At 34.3% G+C, this 25,747-nt stretch overlaps 1 protein-coding gene across 1 annotated transcript in view; it reads left to right on the forward strand.

Annotated features, from left to right (window-relative positions):
* The first annotated feature begins 3,721 nt into the window (after positions 1 to 3,721).
* Positions 3,722 to 25,747, forward strand: part of LOC120631143 (synaptotagmin-15-like) — a 50,331-nt gene continuing 28,305 nt past the window's right edge. The window contains exons 1-4 of the mRNA XM_039900591.1: positions 3,722 to 3,872; positions 7,119 to 7,340; positions 11,605 to 11,767; positions 18,348 to 18,484. Coding sequence (XP_039756525.1) covers positions 3,722 to 3,872; positions 7,119 to 7,340; positions 11,605 to 11,767; positions 18,348 to 18,484 — 673 coding nt within the window. The remainder of the gene's footprint in view (positions 3,873 to 7,118; positions 7,341 to 11,604; positions 11,768 to 18,347; positions 18,485 to 25,747) is intronic.

Raw genomic sequence — 25,747 nt, forward strand, 5'->3', positions numbered from 1 at the left:
AACAGAAGAAGAATAAAAAAAAACACAGACAGAAGCGGTAAGATCTCTCTATATAATGTGTTGTAGTGGAATAAAAAAATCCCGATACAAATTTATTTTAAAATGTACTAGTTTTATTCAACTTTGAACAACTTGTAGAAGCAAGTTCACTTCATTCGGTAGAACTATCTCCGGTTGGAATTGATTCCACTTCCTTTTGCACACTCCACATGAAGAACTGTGACATTTCTGTAAATAACATACGGTCCAGCGGGATTTGAATTTCTAATTGAATTTAAAGTGTGGTGTGCCATTGGGTTGCTGGAAAACAAAAATAAAATAAGCTATTTATGTTTCAGTTTACCTACATAAAACGTATCTGTTACTTATACAAAAAGAGTTGTGATACTATAAGTTTATTTAATCTTTTAACTATTTTACTAATAGCATAGTCAATACCATTAAATAAAGATTTCATAATCCATACTAATATTAAAAATGAGAAAGTTCCAATGCTTATTTTGTCCTTCCTTAACTCCCTATTTTAGCAACCAATCGACTTATTCGTTAGTCAAAGAACGGAAAATAACATAGAGTACTTTTTATCTAGGAAAAACGTAAAATTCCCACGGACGATTTACAGGATATCGTGCTTCATTCACGTCCGCGGGAAACACCGTGAGGCGCAGCGAGTAAAAACATAAATATGTCTAAGAATAAGGCTTTTTATGTGGGTTTGAATGATACAGCTATTTAGATAAGAAATAGGACGGCATTGAATGAAACTGATGGACGGACGAATTAGGTAAATTGTTTGGATGGCCGTGAGAATCGTTTTAGCACTTCGACGATAAATTATAACTAAGCATGTTTAAAGAAATATTTTCGGTCAAAGAAAAGTTACACAATCCTAAAAGGTTTTCAAATGAAACAGATTTAAAACTAGACTGTTTGTCTTTGATCTTTTCATTGACGGCCGATTGGCGCAATTAGCAGCGACCCTCATTACTGAGTCCAAGGTCTTGGGTTCGATTCCCACTACTGGAAAATGTTTCTGTGATGAACATGTATGTTTTTCAGTGCATGGTGTTTATTTGTATATTATAAGTATTTATGTATATTATTTATAAAATTATTCATCAGTCTTCTTAGTACCTATAACACAAGCTACGCTTACTTTGGGGCTAAATATATAAATATTAATATCGTGTTCCAAGAAAAAGAAATTTTAAAGTTAAACAATTTTTAGCAATTTCCTAAAAAGTCGAGGTTTCTATCAATTAGTTGCATTTTTGTTGTATACATTTATAAATGCGTGCAATGAAATTAAACAGATTTCCATTTTAAGTTCAGTTTAAAACTAGACTGTTAGTCTTTGACCTTTTGAAATGAAATAATTTATATCGTATTCCAAGAACGAGACATTTTAAAGTCACATTTAAAGTTAAACAATTTTTCCCAATTTCATATTAATATTTTTTGCTAAGTAAGTAACACAGTTGGCTTATTCACGTGATTTTTTTTTAATATGTCACGTATTGCTCACAAATAGGCCTCATTAAAATTTTCGAAACTGAAACAGTGAATAGAGCTTAACAACAGCTTACTCTAAAATAGGTCTCAATAAATATATAGTAATTGAAACATAGTACGAGAGCACGTTGTAATTTACCACTGAGATGAGATGAGGAACGTACCAACTATGGGCTGAGATTGAAGCTTCTACATAAATCTACGAGAAAAGTCATCATAATTCAGGACATGGTAGAGATAGATTATGAAGTGAGCTTTAAAAGTGAAGATCACGGTTCAAGACTAAAGTGTGAAACGAATTCTTAGTAATAGACATATTTGAACAAACTTCTAGTTATCCCAGCAACAGCAACATTACTGAGTTGAAATAAATTTAGAAAGATTTTTTTTTGGTAATGTAATGCTTAAAACTAAAATATATATGCTTTAACAGGCTGATTTTGAAACATTTTTTGTTTAAAAGGACTATATATTAAATTAATTCATATCAATTGATTCTATTCGTCTTTATGATTCATGTTTATATAAGTGAGTAGGTAAGTTTTTCATTGTGGTTGGAAACCTCATGTATTGAACTAACATCTTTCTATAACTTTTTAACGACTTTTATTTCGATAAAAGAACAATTTGTCCGTACGTTTCGTAATCAGAGTAATTTTCAAACATTAGTAGAATAGCATATTGATATAGATTTCTTTTTTATTCCAATAAATTTACCTTGGTGACAATGACAGGCTCAGCTACCATGACCGCTAGAAAATGTTTACGTGGGTGTCGACAAAATACAGTGTCCACGCAGTGTACTTGAAAAGCGTACTGTGTGTATCTTGATTGAATTACAATTGCCAAACATGTGCACAGAGAGTACAACTAAAACTAAGGCACTTACTTGTGTTTAGTTAACTGTTGTCTTTTACCCCCGAAGCAAAAAAAGTTAGTCGTGTATCTGCGTATGTATGCTGCGTGTGTGTATGTGTGTGAATGTGTGCTTTTATTTTGTTTGAAAGGTGCATCAGTCGATAGTGTTTTTAGATATTTGATGAAAATCCTTCTGAGAAGGCGGATTACATATTTTTTTACAACTCCCTTAATATGGGTATCAAATAAAAGGGTTTGAATAGTAAAACATATTGTGAGTCGAAAAATTTTATCTTTTAAATTTGTATTCTATATACGTATGTCTATATCTAACTTTGGTTTGTGGAGTCTATTTCATATATTATATCAAGTTACGATCCACTTAAGTGCACGAAACAGTATATTAGTTGGTATTTTATTGTGTAAAGCGCTCAAAATGGTTGGGTTAGCGTTGTTAGGAAAGTAGGGTTTTCCTGTGTACGTTAATTTACTGTGCGATAAATAGTATTCTTTAGAGTTATTTATAATTTTTCCTTTATATACTCAGGTTTTGTATAGTAAACTTACATTGGAGAAACTTGTAGGGTTGAAACGTATGTATCACTCTACTATAAGCGAGGCGGAGTGTGACTAAAGTTGGGATATTAATATTCTATGACGAGGTTTACGAATCGAATTTGCAATTAAGATAATTGCAAACTAGATTCGTAAGCATTAATCATACTGCTACATTCATAATGTCAACCCATTGCTGACCCACTTCAGAGCACGGGTCTTCCATAGCGAGAAGGGCTTAGGTCGTAGTCCCAGTACGGATTGGTGGACTTCACACGCCTTTAAGAATGTCATGGAGAAATCTCAGGAATAAGCATGTTATATTTAATTGCTTACAGAGGCTGTTATAAGTACTTAAAAATAATTTCATTATATTGAAAACATTAAACCTTAAAGAGGCCAGTTGGGAAACATGCCTGATAGTTCGATGATATTCTTATCACTGTGTTTTATCAATTATCCAAATTAATAGTAGCTTTTTGTGACAGAGCTCATCAATTCAATTCAATTCAAATCAACATTCAAAATGTGCGGACATTGCTGTGTTCTAGTCTAAAGGGCGTGTTTGCGGGGTTAACCTACGACGCAGGTTGCCGGTCAATTTGTAGTACATGTTTTTACATGCCCTGCGGACTGTTGTTGTTTATAAGATGGTTTTCAACTAACATCAGGCCATCTGCTTTGTCGTCTATTATTACTATAATACGTGGCCAATTTCGCACTTTTTTAATTTTTTTAAAGAAAAACGTAACACATTTCACCATTCATTGTTGCAGGTCTCAATCAATGTTTAGAGATGTTAAACTTGTCTCCATCAAGTTATCAGAACGCTGATGATACTGAGCGGACGGTAAACAGAAAGAAGGTCTACTCGAGAAGACCGTGGTATGCTCCGCCGATTGACCCTATAGAAATAATAAAGGAGTCTGGAGATCCGTACAGCTCTGGTAAGACAATTAAACTTTAATAGAACATACTTTTTTTGATAGAGCTCTTCTGGGAAAGTTCTACCGCCATGCTTATTTCAACCGGCAAGCAGCTTTGGCGTGGTTACCGGTGTATAGGCACATATGGCATAACAACTACTCCTCAGGTTGATGTCTCATATTAGTCTTTATAAACAAAAAGTGGACATAAACAGTCGACTTACAAGAAATGGTCATAAATTAGTGTCATCTGCATATCGTCTGCGTAAGGTGCAGGGATCATTTGTGGGATTGAGTATACGCTTTTATAATATGATTTTGGACCTGCCAATGCACAAGTTTAAAGAATTTGTTAAAACACATTTATTACAGCGAGGTTACTATACAATTGATGAATTTTTTAATGACAAGGTTGCTTGGAAGCATCCGGCTCCGCTTTCAGCTCTCACAAGATAGAAAAATGAATGTTAAAATGCAAAATGTAAATTGTTGATGTTGGAAAAGAGCAACTGCTGAGTTTCTTGCCGGCTTCTTCTCGGTAGAATCTGCCTTCCGAACCGGTGGTAGAATCACTACAAACAGACAGACTTGACGTTTCAAAAGTGCTTATATTAGGCCTACTTGAAATAAATGATTTTTGAATTTTGAATTTTTTTGATGGACTCCACACGCCTTTGAGAACATTATTTGGAACTCTCAAGCATGCATGTTTCCTCACGAACTTTTTCTTCACGTTTCACACTTAAACAACGCTTAAAACGCACATAACTTAGAAAGGTAGAGGTGCGTTCTGGGATTAGAACTCGGCCCCCTTAAAGTGTATCCGAAGTCCGAAGGCTATGAATACATCGTTTGGATATATTAGTTAAATATATTAATAACTACTTTTGGTATATAATGTGCCCACTAGGTTGCCTATTGTATATTACTTTTAGCGATAATGACGCCTAATGTATTTTAACATGTGAAACTAATCGTATAAACTCACCAACTTTGGAGAAGCATGAAGTGAATTTGCCCTAAAATCATATCTCCTATAAGGGATATGGTCTAAACCCGTTATAAGACTCATGATAGGTATGATGGAACATATCATCATCATCAAATCAACCGATTGACGTCCACTGCAGGACATAGGTCTGTTGTAGGGCGTTCCAAACTCCGCGATGCTTGGCCGCTTGTATCCAGCGGCTCCCCGCAACTCCTTTGATGCCGTCTGTCCACCTGGTTAGGGGTCGACCAACGCTGCGCTTATCGGTGCGGGGTTGTCACTCCATCACCACAAAAAAAAAACCCCAACGTCCATCGGATCTCCTAGCTATGTGCCCCGCCCCGTTGAGCTACTCGTATGTCGGTAACTCTAGTTCTTCTGCGGATCTCTTCATTTCTGATTTGATCACGTAGAGATACTCCTAACATAGCTCTTTCGATTGTACGCTGAGTGGCTCTGAGTCTTCTTGTGAGGTCAGATAGTGCCTCAGTAATAAATCACCAATACTACTACTACTAATATAAAAAGCAAAGAGGTAAAAATAGAGAAATTAAACTAAGTTACGACTAAACCTTAGTAGTAACTTCTTTGACTTTGTTTTTATGTAATAAAGTTAGTAAAGATATGAGAATATTCGTAAATCAACCAGACATAAACGGCTGAACTTTGTAAGAATTATGAAAAAGTGATGTTGCATTGTCGTAGACTACAACAAGCTAAGGCAGCAAGGATACGTATTTTCTTTCCCGTAGAAATATTTAAGTACCGCGAGAACACAGATATTCAAAACGGTAGTAAGGGGTGGAAACTAGGTAATTTAAATATTAACTATAACATTACTTTAATTAAGATAAGTAAAATTCGTGTATAAAACGTTTTCGTTAGTTTAATTGGGTGTATTCCAATGAAAATTTCCTGCAATATTATAAGTCAACATGAATTTGGATGGGGTTCTTTATAAATTTCATTAAACAAACGGCAAGGTAAATACTGTCGTGTATTTCCGATTTTATTGAAAATCTTCTTGGTATTTATTACGCGACTCATCTTACGTTAACCTTTAACCTGTAACTTTAACTAAGGATTCAAATATCACAAATTTGTGTTAGTAGCAGTCTAAGCCACACTTAAGAGTAGGGCCTGTTTGACTAACTAATAACAAGTGTTGAATAGCCTAAAAGTAAGTTTTGACACTTATTTATTTCTTGAACACGAAGTTTGTGAAGAAGCTATACACTTACCAGATGGTGGTGAAATAGGCTTTTTATCATTTAAACCTTCGAAAGGTTGATAGATTAGTACACCTTCTTAACTACAAAAGCTAATTTAGGAGTGTTTTTGACTCACTGACCGAGAGAGGATTATTTCCTCCAGAAACGAAAACCGCCCAGCACATCCACATCCTCTTCGTGCCACTCGATTCTTCGATAGCTCGCAAGTTCATTCTTTGCCATCCTCAAGAATGGCTTGATTGAATCGCTCTAACTGCATATCTTAAAATTAAATTGCTGTGAGATGGTGATAACAAAAAAAAATACCCGGCTAAGTTTGTTGTGGGCTCATTTGGAGCCCTCGTAGCTTTAGATTAAAGTTGGTGTCCGAAGTTATCACCATCCCCTTACAATTATGTAAACATATATGTATGAACGCTTCTTAAGTGCCTGTGATACGCCTACATGAATAAGGAATTTTTTAATTAAATTTATATATTACTAGCTGTTGCCCGCGACTATGTTCGCTTTTGTTTTTCGAAAGACATGTGCCTCATAAATGTGGCAGCACTTTATGTATTTAGGATAGCTAAGCCTGGTATAAAATCGTCAAACACTTTCGTCCCGTCTCCCAAGGGAACTGAGCTTAATTTCGGGATGAAAAGCATCCTATATTACTTCTAATACCTTCAAGAATATGTGTACAAAGTTTCGTGATGATCGGTTTAGTAGTTTTTGCATGAAAGCGTAACAAACAAACTTACATTCACATTTATAATATTAGTGGGGATAGGGATTATTATGATTAGAGTTAGCTTCATATGATTAGAGTCATCATCATCGTACAGTGTGGGGACGGCAGATCACAATACAGTTGTCACTACCTCTTCACTTCCAGCAGTGCAGTACTTGCTACTTAGGGAATGTAACGAGGGAGGGCAGCAGCGTCCTCCGTGTTAGTGTGTTATGGGCACACCCTACCGTTAGAAGAGTCTTTGAGTTCAGCACTGGACCGGATATTGATGAATATTAGAGTAGTACCACTAATCAAAAATATCTTTTCAGAGTACGGTGACTATCCTGAATTTGAAGAAGACCCCGGAGAGTCTGAAGTGCCGCGAGAGAATATATATTATAAGCCAGTGGAAATTGAAGAGCCAGCTACACCCATCCAGGTAGAAGCATTAGGACAGGTGGAGTCTTCTTCCCCTAACCTAAGATTCGAGCAGCCGACGGCCATCACCACTGTCTCTGAGATCTCTATCGCCAATGCCATCAATTTAAGAGGTATGTCTATTTTTAGTGAGGATATAGCTGGGAATTATAGTCCATTTAGTTCACTGTTCTCTCGTTTTTTATCTGTATTATTCGACTTCGCCTGCGTTTGTTTTTGTTTTTAAAGCATCCCGTAAGAACACTTTATTTGAGAGATGTGTGATCACTAATAACGAATTATGCCCGTTAAATTAAGAGAGGAGATACTAAAATATGTAAAAATCATTACATATCAGTACATATTTTTAAGTAGTGCAAATATCCGATAAGAACGATTTAAAGGTGTTTTACTGATACATACATACGCTTGATGATAAAAAAAACTATTTATTTGAATCAGAATTAATATGGCGAAACAGATGTAACCTGCTTTTGTTTTTACCCGCGAACCGTTTTGCCTTATTTAAAATATTTTAAATTACCTATAACGAATGACTGCAAATTCTGTAGGACATAAAAGCAGCATAGTAGATAGCGCTGGGTAAGCAACGTTGAACCAAAGTAGTAAATTGATGGGTGCCCTTTGTATAAATTAACCAGTAAAAAAGAATAAATAAATCGGTTAACATTTGACAGAGTTATAGTGATAAATCGTAAAACTCTTTCATCCCCCTCAGAAACAAACTGAGCTGATATTCGCGTTGTCCTTTCTCGAAGAATGAACTCAAATCGTACAAAGTTTCATTCGATTTCATTCAGTACCTAGTTTTCAACAGACAGATAGGCAGACAGACGAACGAAAAAAGTTACAATTTTGGGTTCAGTATCGGTTATAGAGTTCTCTCAAAAAAAAAATTAAAAATATCTCCAATGTACAGAAATTGACCCGTTACAGTTTTATTATAAGTATAGATTTAATACTTGTGCTGAATAACGTATTTATTTGGATAAGGATTGACAAAATGTTTATAAAACACTTTCGCAAATAATGTATTATTTTAAAACAAGTGAAAGAGTAATAACACCCATTCATCAATCCATCCATAAGACCTTCGCATTTATAAAATATTATAAGAATTGTAATTCTTAGATTGAAATCAAGCGTTTTAATTTTTATTCATTACATGTTCTATAATTATTATCATAGGTAAGTAGAATATTGACGGCTGATGAACTAATTTATTTCGAAAATATAAACTGAAATTGTGGCGGGTCAACTTAACATGAATATGCAATACATTTTGATGAACTATTGTACGGCGGGCTCGACCTTTTGTTCTGCTTCAGTAAATTGTTTTAAAACTGAAATTGGTAGGAATTAATTATTGTAAGAGCTTTTGTGTTCAAAGTTAATTCTCTTGTTCATAAAGTTTAAGCTCTAATAATAAAATTAGAAACGTATAAAGCACATTTCAATACGATTACTTGTCTTTATTTGTATTTCGTACCTACTCTACAGATCAAGACAACAGTTTTTTTTTTACTTTACGTGACAGAGCGTCGCCAACAAGTAGAGCTGAAGGGTGTGGTTATCGCTGTAATTACAGCCAAATGAGCCTTAACACGTACAAATTAGATTGATGGACACACTTTACAGGACTTGTTCCTCACATACCTCGTGAAGTGTTGCTCTGTTTATAGTTGTTGGGTTTCACCTACCATGTAGTGAGCCATGTTATTGTCCCGTCAATAATAACTAAAAAAACAAGTTTATTACAGTTAATAACAAATAGTACTCATGTATACGAACTTAAAATTACATATCATAGAAGAATATGTTAAACTTAATTTATGGGTTTAATACTACGTCATCTTAACTCAGTCAGTCTAACATCAGTTTAACAGCCAGTGGAGTTAAAAGCTTCATGCTTACTGGTTAAGCAATGTAGATTAAGACTCGAGTGTTTTTTTTACTAGTTCCATTCAAAGTCATGCTACGACTACGGGCTACGACCAAAAAGTCTATTTTCTTGTATCTTTAGAGTAAACATGACTTTTCTAAATTGCTTGGGTACTGCTTTCATATGTTACTCTTTCTTCCGCAGATAGATATTAATAACATGTGGGTTTATAAAAATTATAATAATCATTTGAGATAACAAAATGATAAGATAAATGTCAGTTGCGAGTTCATTATAGTTTTTGAATAAATTAATGTGAATGAATTGAAGGATTGTATCAGTGAAGAAGGCCAGAGTACCTAACTCAGCCAGTGACGGAGAGAGCTATGTTAAGATTATCTCTATTTATCAAAATAAGTAATGAGGAGAAGTAGAGTTACCAACATAGCCTATCGAGTCGCGTCGCTGAAGTGTCAATGGGTGATGCACATAGCCCGGAGTACCTATGCGCGTTGCGATCCCATAGGGCTGGAATCGCGGTACCACACTGTCAAAAGTAGCGTTAGGAAACCTCTGTCTAGGTAGACAGACGACGACAGTCGCAGTCAGCCGTTGAAGCCTAGGGACAAGACCGTGGTATTTGGAACTTTATACAGAAGTCCCATGTCCAGTAGTGGACGTGCATCAGTTGAAATGATGATGACGATTTAATTCAAATTTGAGTAATTGGTCCTATATGAAAAAATAATTGGACTGTCAATATGGTTTTACTCGTCAGATACAAAATTACGTACTAACGTCTACATCAAATATAATGAAGCTCATAAAAAGGTTACAGCCGTGTCGTACTTATGTTTTATAGCAAAATTACGGACACAACAATACTATCGTCAGGTGTAGGTATACGTACCTAAACGATAACGACATGTTTTATTTTATCATTGTGAAAAAGCGCAAAATTTTTCTGCAAAAAAAAAGCAAATAATAAAACTGAAGCTTAGTTTTTCCTTTGAAACTGTACTGCTTCATATTATTAAAGAGAGTCTTTTGTAACCTGAACTTTTCCTGGCACCGTTGTGGTTCTTTATTTATTTAGTTATAATTGAAGGACCACGTAGATGGCCCACCTGACTGACGTTAAACAGAATTGTTCAAGCAGTGCAATAATTTCGCATAGCAGCAGAAATAAGCATTTAGTACTTCCTCGTCCGAGCTCTGTCACAAAAAATCTACTATTAACGATTGATTTAATATGTTACTATCTACTACTAACAAAAATCGATCGATTATATAAAAAAGCTCAGAGTCACTCAACAGGCGATGAAGAGTTATGACTGGTAAATCGATATCTAAGTATTCAAATCGGAAAAGAGATCCAAAGAAGAACCATTTTGCTAACATCGCACAACAACCTGAAAGCCAAAATAACGTTCAGGGTTTCATATAATATGCTATTGTGATTCTATTGTGAAGCTGTCTCATTGGTCAATAGCAAAAATAACTAATGAAAAAAAAAAATGGACAATCGTTTATTCAAATATGTGTGAAAAAAGTTATGTTACTACGTCACTTAATAACTACTAACGTCATTTTATAAATGCAAACGTTATACTTTGGAAATTAATTGATAGATTCTTTTCCAAAATTCAATTTGTTATTTTGATAAATTATTATACACTGAAAGGTCAACTGTCTGTTATCATCATTTATATATTCAATCAAATTTAATATTAACATTACTTGAGTACTTTCTGTTTTAAGTGGTTTTTCACAGTCCTTTTTATTATAATGCTTTCTCGGTTTGAATAAATTTACATCAGCTTATTTTTTCTAGTATATCATGCATTAACCCGAACATATAGGCAGTGTTTTAAAATGAACTCAACCTTATGACTATCAGACCTAGAATTCCTTTTTTCCTTTTAAAAGATTGCAACGTATGGCTTTATCGCTAATAGTAAAACGTACGGTGATTACTTATGTGTAGTGGACAAGTAAAAATAAGCCGATAAACATTTTTACAGCTTGGAACTCAGTGTAGCCATAAATATTGTAACAGGACGAGGCTTTCAGGAAATACTCACTATTTCCTAAAAACCTAAGTGTTCCTGGCAATACTGCCTTGAATTTTGAGACTATTGTATATGGGTCAAGATAAAGCTATTTACCGTTTTAAAAATATATAACGGAATAAATCACAATTTAATAAGTAGAAGCACGTAGTATGCCTGCTACTCTATAGAAATTTCCTTTTTGGGATAATGATACCTGAATTTCCAATATGATCGTTGTTTAATTTTATCCTTTTTAAACAAGCGTACTCAAAAGAAATACGGAGTACCCGATAACTCAACCAGGCTAAGAAAAAAACATAATCAAGTTTGGTTTGAAAGAATAAAACAAAATAATGTATCTAAAAATAAAATAAACACTAACAACTTATAAGCAATTGGACGAAACAGATTGCTAATAAATATCTAAATATCTTCCAACAGAAGCGGCGCTGGTAGCAATCGGTGGCGCAAGCGCAGCTTTGGTACTTCTTATAGTCATGGCGGGAGTCTTCTGCGCGAGACGACGCAAGAACAGCCCCAGCCCTGTCCCGTCTCCGCCTATCCTGGTTTACCCTCCGCACGACATCTCCGCGTCATGCTATTTGTAAGTAGTCTATTAATAAGTAATTTATTTAAGAGAACCGCGGTTTAAATGTATTATAACCGTCATCATCAGCCTCAAACCTCCATCACTTCACCTATTAGTACAAGAGCACCGGTCTATAACTTTACAGATGTGATAGGTAGATAACTAATAAATGGTAAGGATAAGTTAACAGACAAGGATGTTATAGCATTATTTAGCAAAATAAACTCTTATTTCTTCAAGCACCGAGAGCAAAGTGAGAAGACCAAGAAATAATTATAAATAATAAATAAATATACAACGACAATACACACATCGCCATCTAGCCCCAAAGTAAGCGTAGCTTGTGTTACTGACTAAGATGACTGATGAATATTTTTATGAATAATATACATAAATACTTATAATATACAGATAAACACCCAGACACTGAAAAACATTCATGTTCATCACATGAACATGTTCCAGTTGTGGGAATCGAACCCACGGCTATGGACTCAGAAAGCAGGGTTGCTGCCCACTGCAGCAGGCAGCCGTCGAAATAAATGTGATAAGATTAAAAAAAACCAGCTGCTCCCAGAAACCGGCATTGATCAATGATTTTTTTGGAAATTTGTAACGTATTGCATTTTGATTAAATTATTATTGATATCTTGTAGGCATAAGTATAAGGTGTTAACAAAGGAAGTTCATGTCGTGAACTTATACTTAATTCGAATAACATCCGTCTTCTGCGTCAATTAATTCGATTAGTAGGTAGAGCTTTCCAGTTGAATTTTTTACTAAAGTAACGCATTTCCAACCATTGGTTGGTTTAATGACTATTACGTCACATCTTGGTTTGCAGTAAGCTTATATGCTATAAAAGTGAAATTTTGTATGGATGTATGGTGCTTTCCCTTCAACTTAATCTTAACTTTGGTCGGAGATACATTGTACAAATGATTAAAACATAGGCTACGTTGAATCCCGGAACCCATGTGAAAATCTGAATTTCACATCCTGCGCCTATTATACCTGCGCTCTCTCTCTTCTCGCGATGAATAAATTACATGATCAAACTTATTCGCTGCGAGTAACACCGTGGAGAGCAGCTTGTATTTAAAGAAAAGAAAATAGGTATTGGTTATACCACATTCGTATTCTTTTCATATAAATAAAGGAATAACTATGAGGTTTTTCTGAAAAAGATAAGATCGCTATTATGACGTGTCCCACCTATCAGGCTTTGTCCCCGACTTTATAATCGACCCAGCAGTAAGTTTCCCCTTTATTTATAGACCCATTTACCTTACCGTTGGCGAAGTAAGGGGAATAGTAAAATATTAAAAAAATACCTCACAGAGCAATGCTTTTATTCCGTAAGATTTTTATGATTTTGAGCGTCCCCAATAAAATCGGCTTCCCTATACGATGCAATGACCTACTTACGTTTTTGAAATTCATAGAATTGTTTAATTAAAAAAAATGGCTGCGCTTAAACTAGGTGTACATACGTTAAATTATATTATTAAAATTATGATCAATGTAACATTATGTATTGTGCTGAATAAATACGAACACTGTTATCCTTTTATCATAGTGCCTTTTCTTATTAACTCCTCCACAAACAAGGCTAAGTATATTATACTTTGTTTCGTGGGGTTGATATCATCAATAGATGTCGTTAGTAGTGGAATAAGTAGCGCTACCGTTTGGTGGTTTTGCTAATTATGTAGTATTTCAGTAGTATTCACATTAATTCAAACGAACTATTTTATTACGTACATCAGTTTAAAAACAATAAGTTATAGTTAAATAAAATAAACATAAATCATATAACTAAAGGATTAGTTTTTTGTTCCTTTCATACAGAAAAAATGGCATAATATATATTTACTATGACTTCACTTTATTTTTGGCACTGTGACGAAAATAAAAATATTTCGCTTAACGGTAGGTTTCATTAAACTTGAAGTGCCCACATTCTGCAAAACCTTTGAACTACATCCGTGGCGCAGAGGTGAGCGATGTGGTCTAAAAAGTGGTAGGTCCCGGTTTTGATTCCTGAATTTGGGAATTTCCTATGGTTTGGTCTGGTGACAGAAAAACCTAAAAAAATTGCGTTATGTTTGCGATACGGGGTTTTTGTTTTAAAATAATGTGTATGTAATCATATATCCCGCATCAGTAGTACAAATAGTACTATACATACATAGTACTGTACAAGTAGTACTATTTGTACTACTGATGCGGAATTTACTGCTGAAATGATAATAAAATCTCGGTGCTAGAACTAATGGGTATCGACGAATAAATAAAGAAAGACGTTTGTTTGTAGTGTTTGCATATATCAAGTGTTTGGATAAAAAAAACCCTAGCTGTTTGAAAAACATTCTAATGTAAAATCTATAGCAGACGTTACAGACAAAATTACACTTTCGTTTCTTAATGGACCAAGAAGATGGCGCATCTGGACAACGATCGCTTATATAATCAGAGCAAAACTTCGCAGTGCATACAAGGAAATTTCTATCAACCTAAGTATAATAGTTCTATCCCGAGCTGCAGACTTAAACAGTGAATGAGGATAAACTAGATGTCTAATTTTTATATAGACTAATAGACTCTTCAAATCTATCCTCAAGTGATTCTTGTGGATTTCAGCGTTAAGTTCCAAATTCAGTCCCATTTCGTACACAAAATTCCTTCAAGAATATAGTCTTCTTATGTGTGGATGAGGAGAGAGATGTATATATAGAGATAAAGGGAAAGAGAGAGATAGACAGAGCAAGTGATCTATATTCAGGCCAATAGATACTGAAGGATTCTCAGGCGCTTGTTGATGATGTATTTCAGATTTATTTAATTACAAACAAACTTCGAAAAAAAATATGTAAAAGAAGTCTTTCTTTGCACAGTGTTATTTACCGTATAAATCATAAGACGACAAAAACACGACCACGAGACGTAATAAGAATATCAACCAGTTATTAATGTTCGCTTTTATCAATAAAGGCGGAGAGATTCCCCCGTTTGATTCCAGTCTTTGCTGATGCTTGATAAAATTTCTGCATCTATGCTTTTTCCATTATAATAAGCTAGTTAAGCCAGTTATTGAACAAATATATTATTATCTACGTAGCCTTGATAAAAAATATATATGTATCCTTTACTTAGCGTTGAAAATTGAATTCACTTCTTGAGGCGCACTCAAAACAGCTTCTTTATAACCGGCCTTTCTATTATGAGAGAGGGATTTAGAGCTTAATCTATTAATGGTACTCCAATGTGGGTTGCTGTAGTCGTAGTTTTGCATGCTCTCTGAGGCCCGGGAATATACAACTCCATTTTTATACTAGGTATTACTTGTCGGACCAAGCAGATGATAATGTATGGTGGCTCCTGATCATGGTCTGTGGAAAAACAGAGCAACACTTCTGTCGGCGACTAGCTTTTACTTTAGTTTAGAATAATTAATAAAAGTAGTTGCTTAATTATAAGCGATTAGCATTTAAGATATTTTGGTAAGATAGATATTATTTAAATGTTAAATAGACAATTATGTAGTAATATGGTTAGATTGGGAGATCTCGGGCCTAGAGTTTTGCTCACGACCGTTGAATCAAGTGATATTTATTTTTATTTAACTCTTTATTTGTACACCTATGAAGTTAGGAAAATAAAAGAAGAACAGAAATACACAGATGAAAGTAGAATACAAAAGGCGGTCTTATGGCTTAGTAAAGATCGCTGCCGGGCAAAATTAGGATTAGAACAAGATGAGCGAGAGCGGACAGGCGGTGTAAAATAAACGTACATTCAAATACATAAACAAAATTGCACAAATAAGAAAAATATAATTAATAAATATACCTAACTACAAAAAGTGTTCAGAGTTGCGCATGGGTCCGATCTCGGTGCCGCGAAAGGGAAGCTGAGGTCTTACCCACCTGGCTTTCACCACTTATAAATCTTCATTCCCCTATAATTATACTTGTAGGATTTATTATTATATCAATCATTATTCAATTCAATTCTTGTTTATAAATATACTACGATAATACACACACCGCCGTCTAGTCCCAAAGTAAGCGTAGCTTGTGTTATGGGTACTAAGATAACTGATGAATATTTTTGATGAATAATATACATTAATACTTATAATATACATATAAACACCCAGACACTGATAATAAATAAATAAATAATAAATAAATATACTACGACCATACACACATCGCCATCTAGCCCCAAAGTAAGCGTAGCTTGTGTTATGGGTACTAAGATAGCTGTTGAATATTTTTATGAATATAATAAATAAATACTTATAATATAAATATAAACACCCAGACACTGAAAAACATTCATGTTCTTCACACAAACATTTTCCAGTTGTGGGAATAGAACCCACAGCCTTGGACTCAGAAAGCAGGGTCGCTGCCCACTGCGCCAATCGTCCGTCAAAGTTTATGGCTTTCATCTGTATCAACTGGGCACAAGGTACTTTGCCAATGTCTTGTAGATGGAGAATGCACGAAGTAGATTGGTCTGTGAAACTAATGAAAAGGTTATTTTGAATATGTACCTAGAAAGAAATAGTTGTGATTAGCTTGTATCAATCATTATAGTCGTATTTATGAGTACATAAAAGACGAGGCGGTTCAAAGGAAGACAGACTCATATGTTACATTTTCTTGTAATTTGTGCGAATAAACTAAGCCGCTGTCATTAGGAATTACGACCCTCATTAGCAGAGTGGGTTTATAACACTTAGAAGCTTAAGTTCATTCAACGGTAGCTGTTTTATGTAAGAGTAAGTTTCAAAATATTCACTGTGAATGTGATCTTTAGATTCATTGGCATTTAGTGTAATATGCGGTGATAGCCCCGTGAGTAAGACTTTTACTTTTGCTTCCCTTTGTTTCACTGGGATAAACATATCGATACCATGTGCGATAAAATTCGTTTGATAGTGGCTAGATTACTATAAAAAAATTGGTTGTCTGTAAAGTCGGCTTTCTGACGATAGTTGAACGTGACAACGTCGTAAGAAAATACTGATGGAGTGGTTGCATTTTTCAAAAGAAAATTTTGTTTTTATTTGTTTGATAGATATTATCGTTGCTATAAACAATTGACACCACATTCACTTTTCACTGCACTTCATCCTTGCCGAAAACATGTAAATGTATTATTGTATAGAAGCTGTCCACGTGGACGCATCGCTCACTCAAGTAGGAGAGAGACAGATGTCGAACGCGGAGGCCGACTGTGCCTCTTTGTCGCTCGTTCCGTTCCTTCAAGCCTTGAATGGAACGCCTCAGAGCGAGGTAACGTCGCATACGTCATGTTTTTTCGTGCGCGCAGCCGGCTCCATCGAATTATAAGACGTTGTCACGTCAAAACAGGTTTGGAAAATTACTACAACTGTATACAGTACTCGTGGATAGTATTCTTTCAAACGGGCAAGTAGTTACGGGCATGCCTCCAAAAACATCTGAAATAAAATATATAATATACTCAGAATGCTTTTTAAAGATGATGATGGGCTAAAATGAAATACAAATACTAACAATATGAGGAACTTTTAAAATATTGTAAAATACTGCCAATCGTAAAGTTAAACTAAGTATAACATTAAACTTTTTCCGCTAGTCCCTATTATAAAAACTACGTCAACCAGATAAATATTGTGCGTAGAATAACTTAGCGCAAACTTAAAATGAAAAAACTTCTATAGAAAGTGAACTACGCAATACCTCGTACCTAGATTTTAAACAATTTAAAACTAGAATAGAAATATCAGAAAACAATATTAAATTTAACATAAAAGACTACATGTTAAAAACCCAAATAAATTATAGCAATAATTTAGAAGCAGTCTGTATACAAGTGCAGTAACAGCGATGAATACAAAAAATCTGTTAACTCGTTCTAAACTACCCACTAATTCTTTTTTCTTACCTCCACTTTTATGTATTTAAATTACTTATTATAGCCTAGCATGAAGCAACGAAAAAGATGTACCTATTTAATATTTTATTATTAATAAATATTAAAAATAACTGTACGGACCGAGTTCAATCCCTAGCACCACCACTTTTCGGAGCTACGTGCGTTTCAAGCGATTAAATATCACTTGCTTTAAACGGGAAGGAAAACATCGTGAGGAAACCTGCATGCCTGAGAGCTATCTACGCCCATACATTCATATATCTATGCGAAATGTTTCAATTGTACGAAGAAGGTCATCATAAATTTAAAAGAAATGAATATTTGCTCGCTGCTATCTATAAGTAGTTTGGATATCCTCGAGTATGCATGCTCAATATCAATAGTGCTTCAGTAAACTTCCTCGAAATTAGATTTATAGTAGGTCGCGGATTTTTGAAACAATATTTTAGGACATATTTTTTTTTATTGTAATTACAATTTAAAAAAAATAATGTGCACAGCCCTTGCTATTCCACGCGCATAACTCCACACAGAAGCTAGTATGAGCTTAAATGGTTGCAATTGCGGATTAGGAACTGAAAACTTATTATTTGATTGTAAGGAAATAAAATTGCTATTTGCATTTGGTTGAACACAGAGATTTATATAATTTATATTACAGGACAAAGGAAGTAAACTTTTCGCTGCCGACGCTACGCTCGTCTTCCCTTGGGGAGCTCCGTGACGTCAGCGTATCCAGCCTTAATAGTGACGTGCTATGCCCGCCTACTACTTCGCAGTACCGGTCCAACTCTTTCAGTGAGTAATTTTTAATTCAAGTTTTAATTTTTCAACATTAACTTCAAAAATCGAAGAAAGTATTTCTCTAGATATCTTTCAACCGTCTTAAATAAGGTTTGAAATAGGTTTTATAATATAATGGAGTAGAATAAATCTTTATTTGAATAATATACACGTTTACATAGATGCCATTTAAATATCAATCACAGTGTATTGCCGTAATAACGTGGCGTGCAAAGATTAAAAACAATGAATTGCGAATAACCCATAAAATAAATTAAAAACATGCTATTTTAGAACAATATAATAAGTAGAGTAAAATATTAGTCTAAATAAAATATGACAGAAATATTAAAATTAAAATTCATGAAAATGTCAAGATAAAATACAAATGTCACAATTGTTTTTGTCATGTTGGAAAATATCATCTAAAGATTAGATTTTTATTTCCTTGCAATAATTTCTTTAACTATTGCGTAAAATGTTTTGTTTATATTTTTTCCTCAGGGCTTGCAAATGTGAGCTCAAATAAATTATGTAATGTTTGGATTTGAAAATATGCATATTCAATTTGAAATTTCTGATATACGAGTGTATAATAAGGAAGCGGTTGCACTTTAAGTTTTATTAGAGTCGGTCATAGGTAGCTAGGCATCTTAAAATTAATTGTCTTTGTATTTTTTTGTAGTTTTCACGTTTTTTTTATTAAAACATAATGAGTTAGATAATTTAGCTCATCTTCTTTACGTTTAACACTGACGTTAGTGTTTTCAATTCGAAGTTTCTTGCAAGATAAAATACTAATAAATAATTTTATCGTATCGTCATATGCAAACTTTTACATTAGAAAATCGAAAACTCCGTTTGTTAATTAAGATTTTATTTTGCGGTAGGTATTTTTATGAAGTAAATACAAAACTAAACACTAGACCAATAAGTTGTTGTCAGCAGTGGGACGTTTATAGGCTGAGTGCGTAAAAAGAAAACTGTTTACAGGCTTTACGATGATTGAATTTGCAGCTGAAAATCTCTGATGAAAAATACGTGTTGGTACTTTTTACTTTGTCGTCTGATGTGTTTTACGTAAATAGTACCTATGTCATAACGTTGTTCCGAAGAAAATCAAATTACGTCACTAGCGACCCGCCTTCGCGTTTTTTGTGGTTGTTATTCAATTTAACCCTTTTGGGTCACGCAAAGATCGAAGACCTTAGTGTACCCATTAGTATAATATTTCCCTTGCGAATTATTAATGTAAACAACCTTTTCAGTATCCGTCATCTTTGATAATGTTTTTTTGTTGGTTTACGCCAGTAGGTATTCCCTATACAAGTTTTATTCAGAAGGCTCAGAGTTACTCTGCGAGTTATGGAAAATGCTCGGAGTTTTGTGATCAAATCAGGAATGAGGAGATCCGCAGACAAAGCCGAGCTACCGACCGAGCTCAACGGGTCTAGAAGCTGAAGTGCCAATGGGCGGGGCACATAGCTCGGAGAACCGATTGACGCTGGGGCCCCAAGGGGCCTCGCACCGGTAAACCTATTGTTCTCACTTATCGTGTTACAAAACATAATGAGTGCAGTGACCATGTCGCAAGGCAGATTCTACAGAGAAGAAACCGGCAAGAAACTCAGCAGTTGCCTTTTTCCAACATCAATATTTTACAATCATTTCACGACATAGGTCCCGAGTTCGATTCTTCGAGGCTCGTAGACCGTAGCTTCTACACTTCCAAGACGTGTCGTCAAGCAATTTTTGTTGCTGCAACCTGCATGGTAAGTGATTTTCTTACCAGCAGGTGAGATCAAACGAAAAAAAAACTTGCGGTTGATGAGAGCGAAGCAGACTGCTTCTAAGCAATCTTGTCATTAAGAAATGGTCAGTATCAAATATAAAATTATAAATAACAAGAGTATCAGATTGGGGCTGTTCATAGCGAATATTAAAGTACCCTTTAATAATATTGGATTTGACACCTCATAATACAACTCACACCCGTAAATAAAATGCAACGAATAAAACGCCTCATAAAATAGATAAATGAAGATAAAAACTTAAATTAAATACATTTTCTAGTCTAATTTTAAATCCGACTAGTCAAATATGCTCTGCTGTCTTGAAAATAGATCTGATGCAAATAGTTTTCATGGCCTGATTCATGATTGATTTAGAGATTAGACTGTATTTTCTTTGTGAGTTTAAATGCTAAGCTAAAGATTCAAGAATCAGATTAAAATACAAACTAAGACCATGGATCGAAATGCCGGTATTTTGCATCCGTAGCCTATGACTATAACATATACTATATTGACTAACATACTATATACTATATACACTAATATATACTATATTATGGTCTGAAAATAGTTAAAGTAAATGTTATATTTACGTTTTGAAATAATCTAATTTATACCTGTATAATTAGCTATTGGGTAACTGTTATGATACTAAATTAATGAGATATTAAATTAATATTTGTATATTATAATTGATGGATGCCATGTAAATAAATTATAAAAACATATTGTAAGGGCATTAAATCTATATTAGAGAAGGGTTAATCCTTCTCATGTGTGGGCAATAGTCCACTACGCTGGCCCAGTGCGGATTGGTGGACTAGTCCTTTCTAATGTTTATATGACGTGATTTATATGACCTTAAACATTCGTTTTCTAAAACATAGACGATGACATGAATTTAGTTATCATAAATTTATAACCGTCAATTTTGTATAAATAAAAATCAAATTTACTTACCATAAAGAACGAAAATATAACCAGTATGTACCTGAATACAAGTGCATTTCAATATTTATTATATATAGTGACACATTGTATGTCCGCGATGAGCTCCGAAACTACTGAACCGATTTTAACTTTCTTTTTATGTGTTTTTTGTTCCTACTTAAGAAATAGGACAGTTTATATGACAATTTATAATTGCAATATTATTTTATTGCGAATTATTTGTTTAGTACCTAATAAAACTATATAAAGCGTTTTATATTAACATCATAAAGTTTGAATACTACTGTGGAGAGTAGCTTTATTTTAAATCAATGATTTCTTATTAATCTAATATATCTAATATCTAAATTGACGAACGAGTACCGATCTTAGAAAGTGAACAGAATTTGGCAGAAACTAATTGGGTCAAAAGGTCAAAGTTAAACAGTCTGGTAATTGGTAATTCTGTACTGCCATTGCGTGAATCATTTATAAAATTACCCTAACCTATACCTCACGAAGTCTTTTTGTCTTGATAGTTTTTTGCCTGCATAAGGACATCGATTTCGAGTATTTGGATCTATTGTTTTCATTTCACGGCAGTAAATGCATTCAGTACCAAAATTTAAAGTTCGAATGGTAGTTTGTATTCAAGTGATACAACTGCATATTTCAAAATGTTGATCTACTTTCCAATATGGTGTTCATAATTTAAGGTCCCAAATAATTTTGATTATTAATGAAACTGAATGTGAGTTTATTGAAATCCTTGACAATTTGTTACTAACACTACCAAAGTTGGCATACACATATATATCCGTTACAAAGCACAAACCTGTGCTTTCATTATGGCTCACTACAGAGCAAATTTAGGCTATAGTCCATCACGCTGGCTGCACTGATTTACCGAGATAAAACTGAGTTTTCTTGAAATACATCTAACAAAACTTGATACTAAAAGTTTAAAATTTTACTCATAAACTCTTTTCCACTCATTTTTAAGGGGACCGAAGAGACGTTAGCTCCCTTTATTTGTTCTATCAACTTTATAATGAAGAGTGTTCTAAGGAAAATATTTGCATTAATACCTCCTATCCTTTTCTCTAACCGCACCTCACGCCTTAAAAATAAATTCCATCCACTATTCTCAATAACAGATTATTTCAACTTGGAAATTGTGGAACAATCTTCCATCTGATGTGTTCCCTCCAAACTACAATCTAGGTTTATTCAAGGAGCGGAATAACAAATTTCTTAAAAGCCGGCAACAGTGGCTCCTCTGGTGCTGAAGGTGTTCATGGGCGGCGGTGCTCACTTAACATCAGGTGACCCACTTGCTCATTAGCTCGCTATTAATCTAAGAAGTAGGACATAAAAAAAGATAGTAAGGTAGGATCTTAAACAGGATAACCCAACTTTCCCGGTAACGGTTAATTAATTATACCTTCAACTATAGAACCCTATTATCCTCAAATGTAGGGTAATGGATCTTCGTAATAGTTTGCTACTTTTGCCAAATTTATCAATTCTAAAAATAGATATCAGCTTACCAAAGCAATCGATAACATAGGTTAAGGCGTTCGTATATGTAAATCAGGCTTCATTAAGGGTTAATTAAAACATTTTTTCTCCGTTACTTTTATCAAAAAAAATTCAAAGAAATCTTCGCAATACGAAGAATATCCTATTTTTCAAATAAAATTAAAAATTCATTTGTTTCAAGTAGACCTGCTTTATGAGCACTTTTGAAACGTCAAGTATGTCTGTTTGTAGTGATTCTACCACTGCACCGGTTTCAGAAGACCTGGCAAGATACTCAGTAGTTGCGCTTTTCCGACATTAACATTTACAATCATTTTTCTATCTTGCGAAGCGAGAGCGAAGCTGGCTGCTTCCAACCTACCTTGTCGGTAAGAAATTCATCAAATGTACAGTTACCTAAAAAAAAAATGTGTAAAACCCATCTAATACATATGTATTAGATAGGTTTTACACATTTTTTTAAATGTAATATAAATTACTTCAGCTTTGAGTTTAATAAACACAGCAAGCTATATAAAAGTATAATAAACTACGGTTTCTAAAGCAACGATGTCGTAGATAAAAGCACTAAGACATAAAAATAGTTTACGTCTGCGTAATATAATTACGACCCAACAAACTGTCTTTTTATGCGTCAAGTTGTAAATGTTACCAGTGCACCTAGGCGGCCTATTAGCGTAAGCTAATCATTGTAAAGCTTTTTTATTGCAAAATGTAATTATTAAAATTATATTTTCTCAGGCCTTTGTGCCTTGCCCTAATAACGGTCTTTGTGATGCTGATAAAAACAATTTTAAGATAAAATGGAACTCTTGGGCCTCTTTGAGCGTAGCGAAGCGATATCCGTGGGTTTTTTTTTAAGCCTAGAGGTTCCCAAACTTTTTTTTCTGATCCAATAACTATTTTTTACCAATTGTTAGTTTTAGGTAGACTTTACAAATGCAAGAAAAGAAGGAAAGCCCGCCAACGCATATTGGAGCAGCGTGGCGGGTCTAAGCTATAAAACCATCTCTTGTATGAGAGTACCTAACCTGCCCACAGTGGTAGGGTATTAATAGACTGAGGACGATTATGAATTATGTAGTTGCTCTATAGATAAAGTGTCTGTCTGTCTAAAGTGTACGTACACAAAAACATTTTTCTTTTGTACGTTTTTGTGTATGAAATTTTATTTAAACATGTACATTTAAACATGTACCACATTATATTACGCTTTTAGAATTATTATATTATTATATTATTATCTGTTATATGTATAGTATAGTTATATTCAAAATTATTATTGCGTAAATGCGTTAAAAAGATCACTATCGTACCTCCATTAATACTACTTTATAAGTAAAGGAGAAAGGTACAGCCAAGGATGAACGTTTATCATCGTTTATTCAATAAATTAATTTACGGCGTACTAATTAATATCATCTGCGGTCTGAGAGCAATATTAATTAAAACAAATTGCTAAAAATGAGGGAACGTTTGTAGGCTTATGCTTGTTAATAATTTAACTAGTTTTTTTAGTACTAGAGCTTTTTACGACAGAGCTCGTCCGGCGTAGCACTATGCTTATTCGTGTTCCGGTCGTAAGTGCGGCTTTGCCGGTGTAATTATAGGCAAATTAAGTCTAACACCTACGCCTAACAATTATGGGTACAGAGCGGCACCTTGCAGGACGTGTTTGTTCCTTCAATGACAAGGTAGAATGGAAGCAGCCAGCCTCGCTCTCATCTCCCGCAAGATAGCAATATGATTGTAAATGTTGGAAAAGAGCAACTACTGAGTTTCTTGCCGGCTCTTCTCGGTAGAATCTGCTTTCCGAACCGGTGGTAGAGTCACACAAACATACATACTTGACGTTTAAAAAGTGCTTATAAAGTAGGCCTACTTGAAATAAATGAATTTGAATTTGAATTTGAATTTTCTACGAAGTGTCTCTATTTATTGCTTATTCGCTGTAAAACGTTATTATAATTAAAAAATATGTATAACGAAGTCTTTGTATTCAACCACCTACTTTAAAAATAAGTAGATACCTTATGTAGCTAAAGGACAGTCTTCGTAAAATAATTAAGATTGAGGTCTTCAGAGATTAGGTAATGATTGTGTTATTTGAAATGCAAGAAATTTTTATGATATCAGAAATAAACGGTATTTATTTAATATGATTTGATTTTATGTATAGTTTGATACTAGTTTTAAAAATTTTAAGAAATTTAGTTACACGTGTTAAGGGTGCCTTCCCACCAGAGCTATAGGATGTAGTTAAGCAACGATGTTGAAGCTTTTTGTGTTGCTCCCTAGCGCATCCCTAACATACTTAGGTCCTATTTGCAACCTTTATCCTTAGCATCTATGCCTTAATACAAAAAATAGCTTCGTTTAGTGCGTATTCGCCAGAGATTAGCTAAACTAAGCTAAGATATTTAAAAGTCCTTAAGCCGGCTGCATACCAATAACTACGCTATTTTAAGCTTTAGTCAAATGAGCTTAATTAACTAGAAATATAAAACATCAAAAATTGAGAGAAAGCTGAGCCCAAATAGGCGGCTTAGCCCATTCATGTCGCTGCGCAGTGCCGTACACAACTAACAAAATTTCGCACTTTTTATACAGCTTAGTTAGCTTAGCTTAATTTCAAGTCAGCGGACATGTGTGAAAAACTGCGTCTGATGTGCAACCTAAGCTTAACAAACTTAGCTTAGCTCTGGGTCTGCAACCTGCACTATGGGTGGATACCATACACAAAGCTGGGTCCACAGCTTCTCACATCTCCTGTGGAAAAGCACCCTAGTTATCTTTTAATTGAATTATTTTATTTTGTCTGACCCACATAAAGTGGTTAACGAGTTTAAATATACAGGACTTTAATTCTAAACGAGATTTTCATTTCGTGATAATTTCGAGTCTGTCCGAAACTTAATAATACAGATCACACGAGCTTGAGTAAACGCTTTCGAACAAAAATATCACAGCGGTATTCCAACGACATCTTTTATCCATTTCACGTAATCCCTAA

The sequence above is a fragment of the Pararge aegeria genome, chromosome 17, assembly GCF_905163445.1.
Source record: "Pararge aegeria chromosome 17, ilParAegt1.1, whole genome shotgun sequence".
In the NCBI taxonomy this organism is placed as follows: domain Eukaryota; kingdom Metazoa; phylum Arthropoda; class Insecta; order Lepidoptera; family Nymphalidae; genus Pararge; species Pararge aegeria.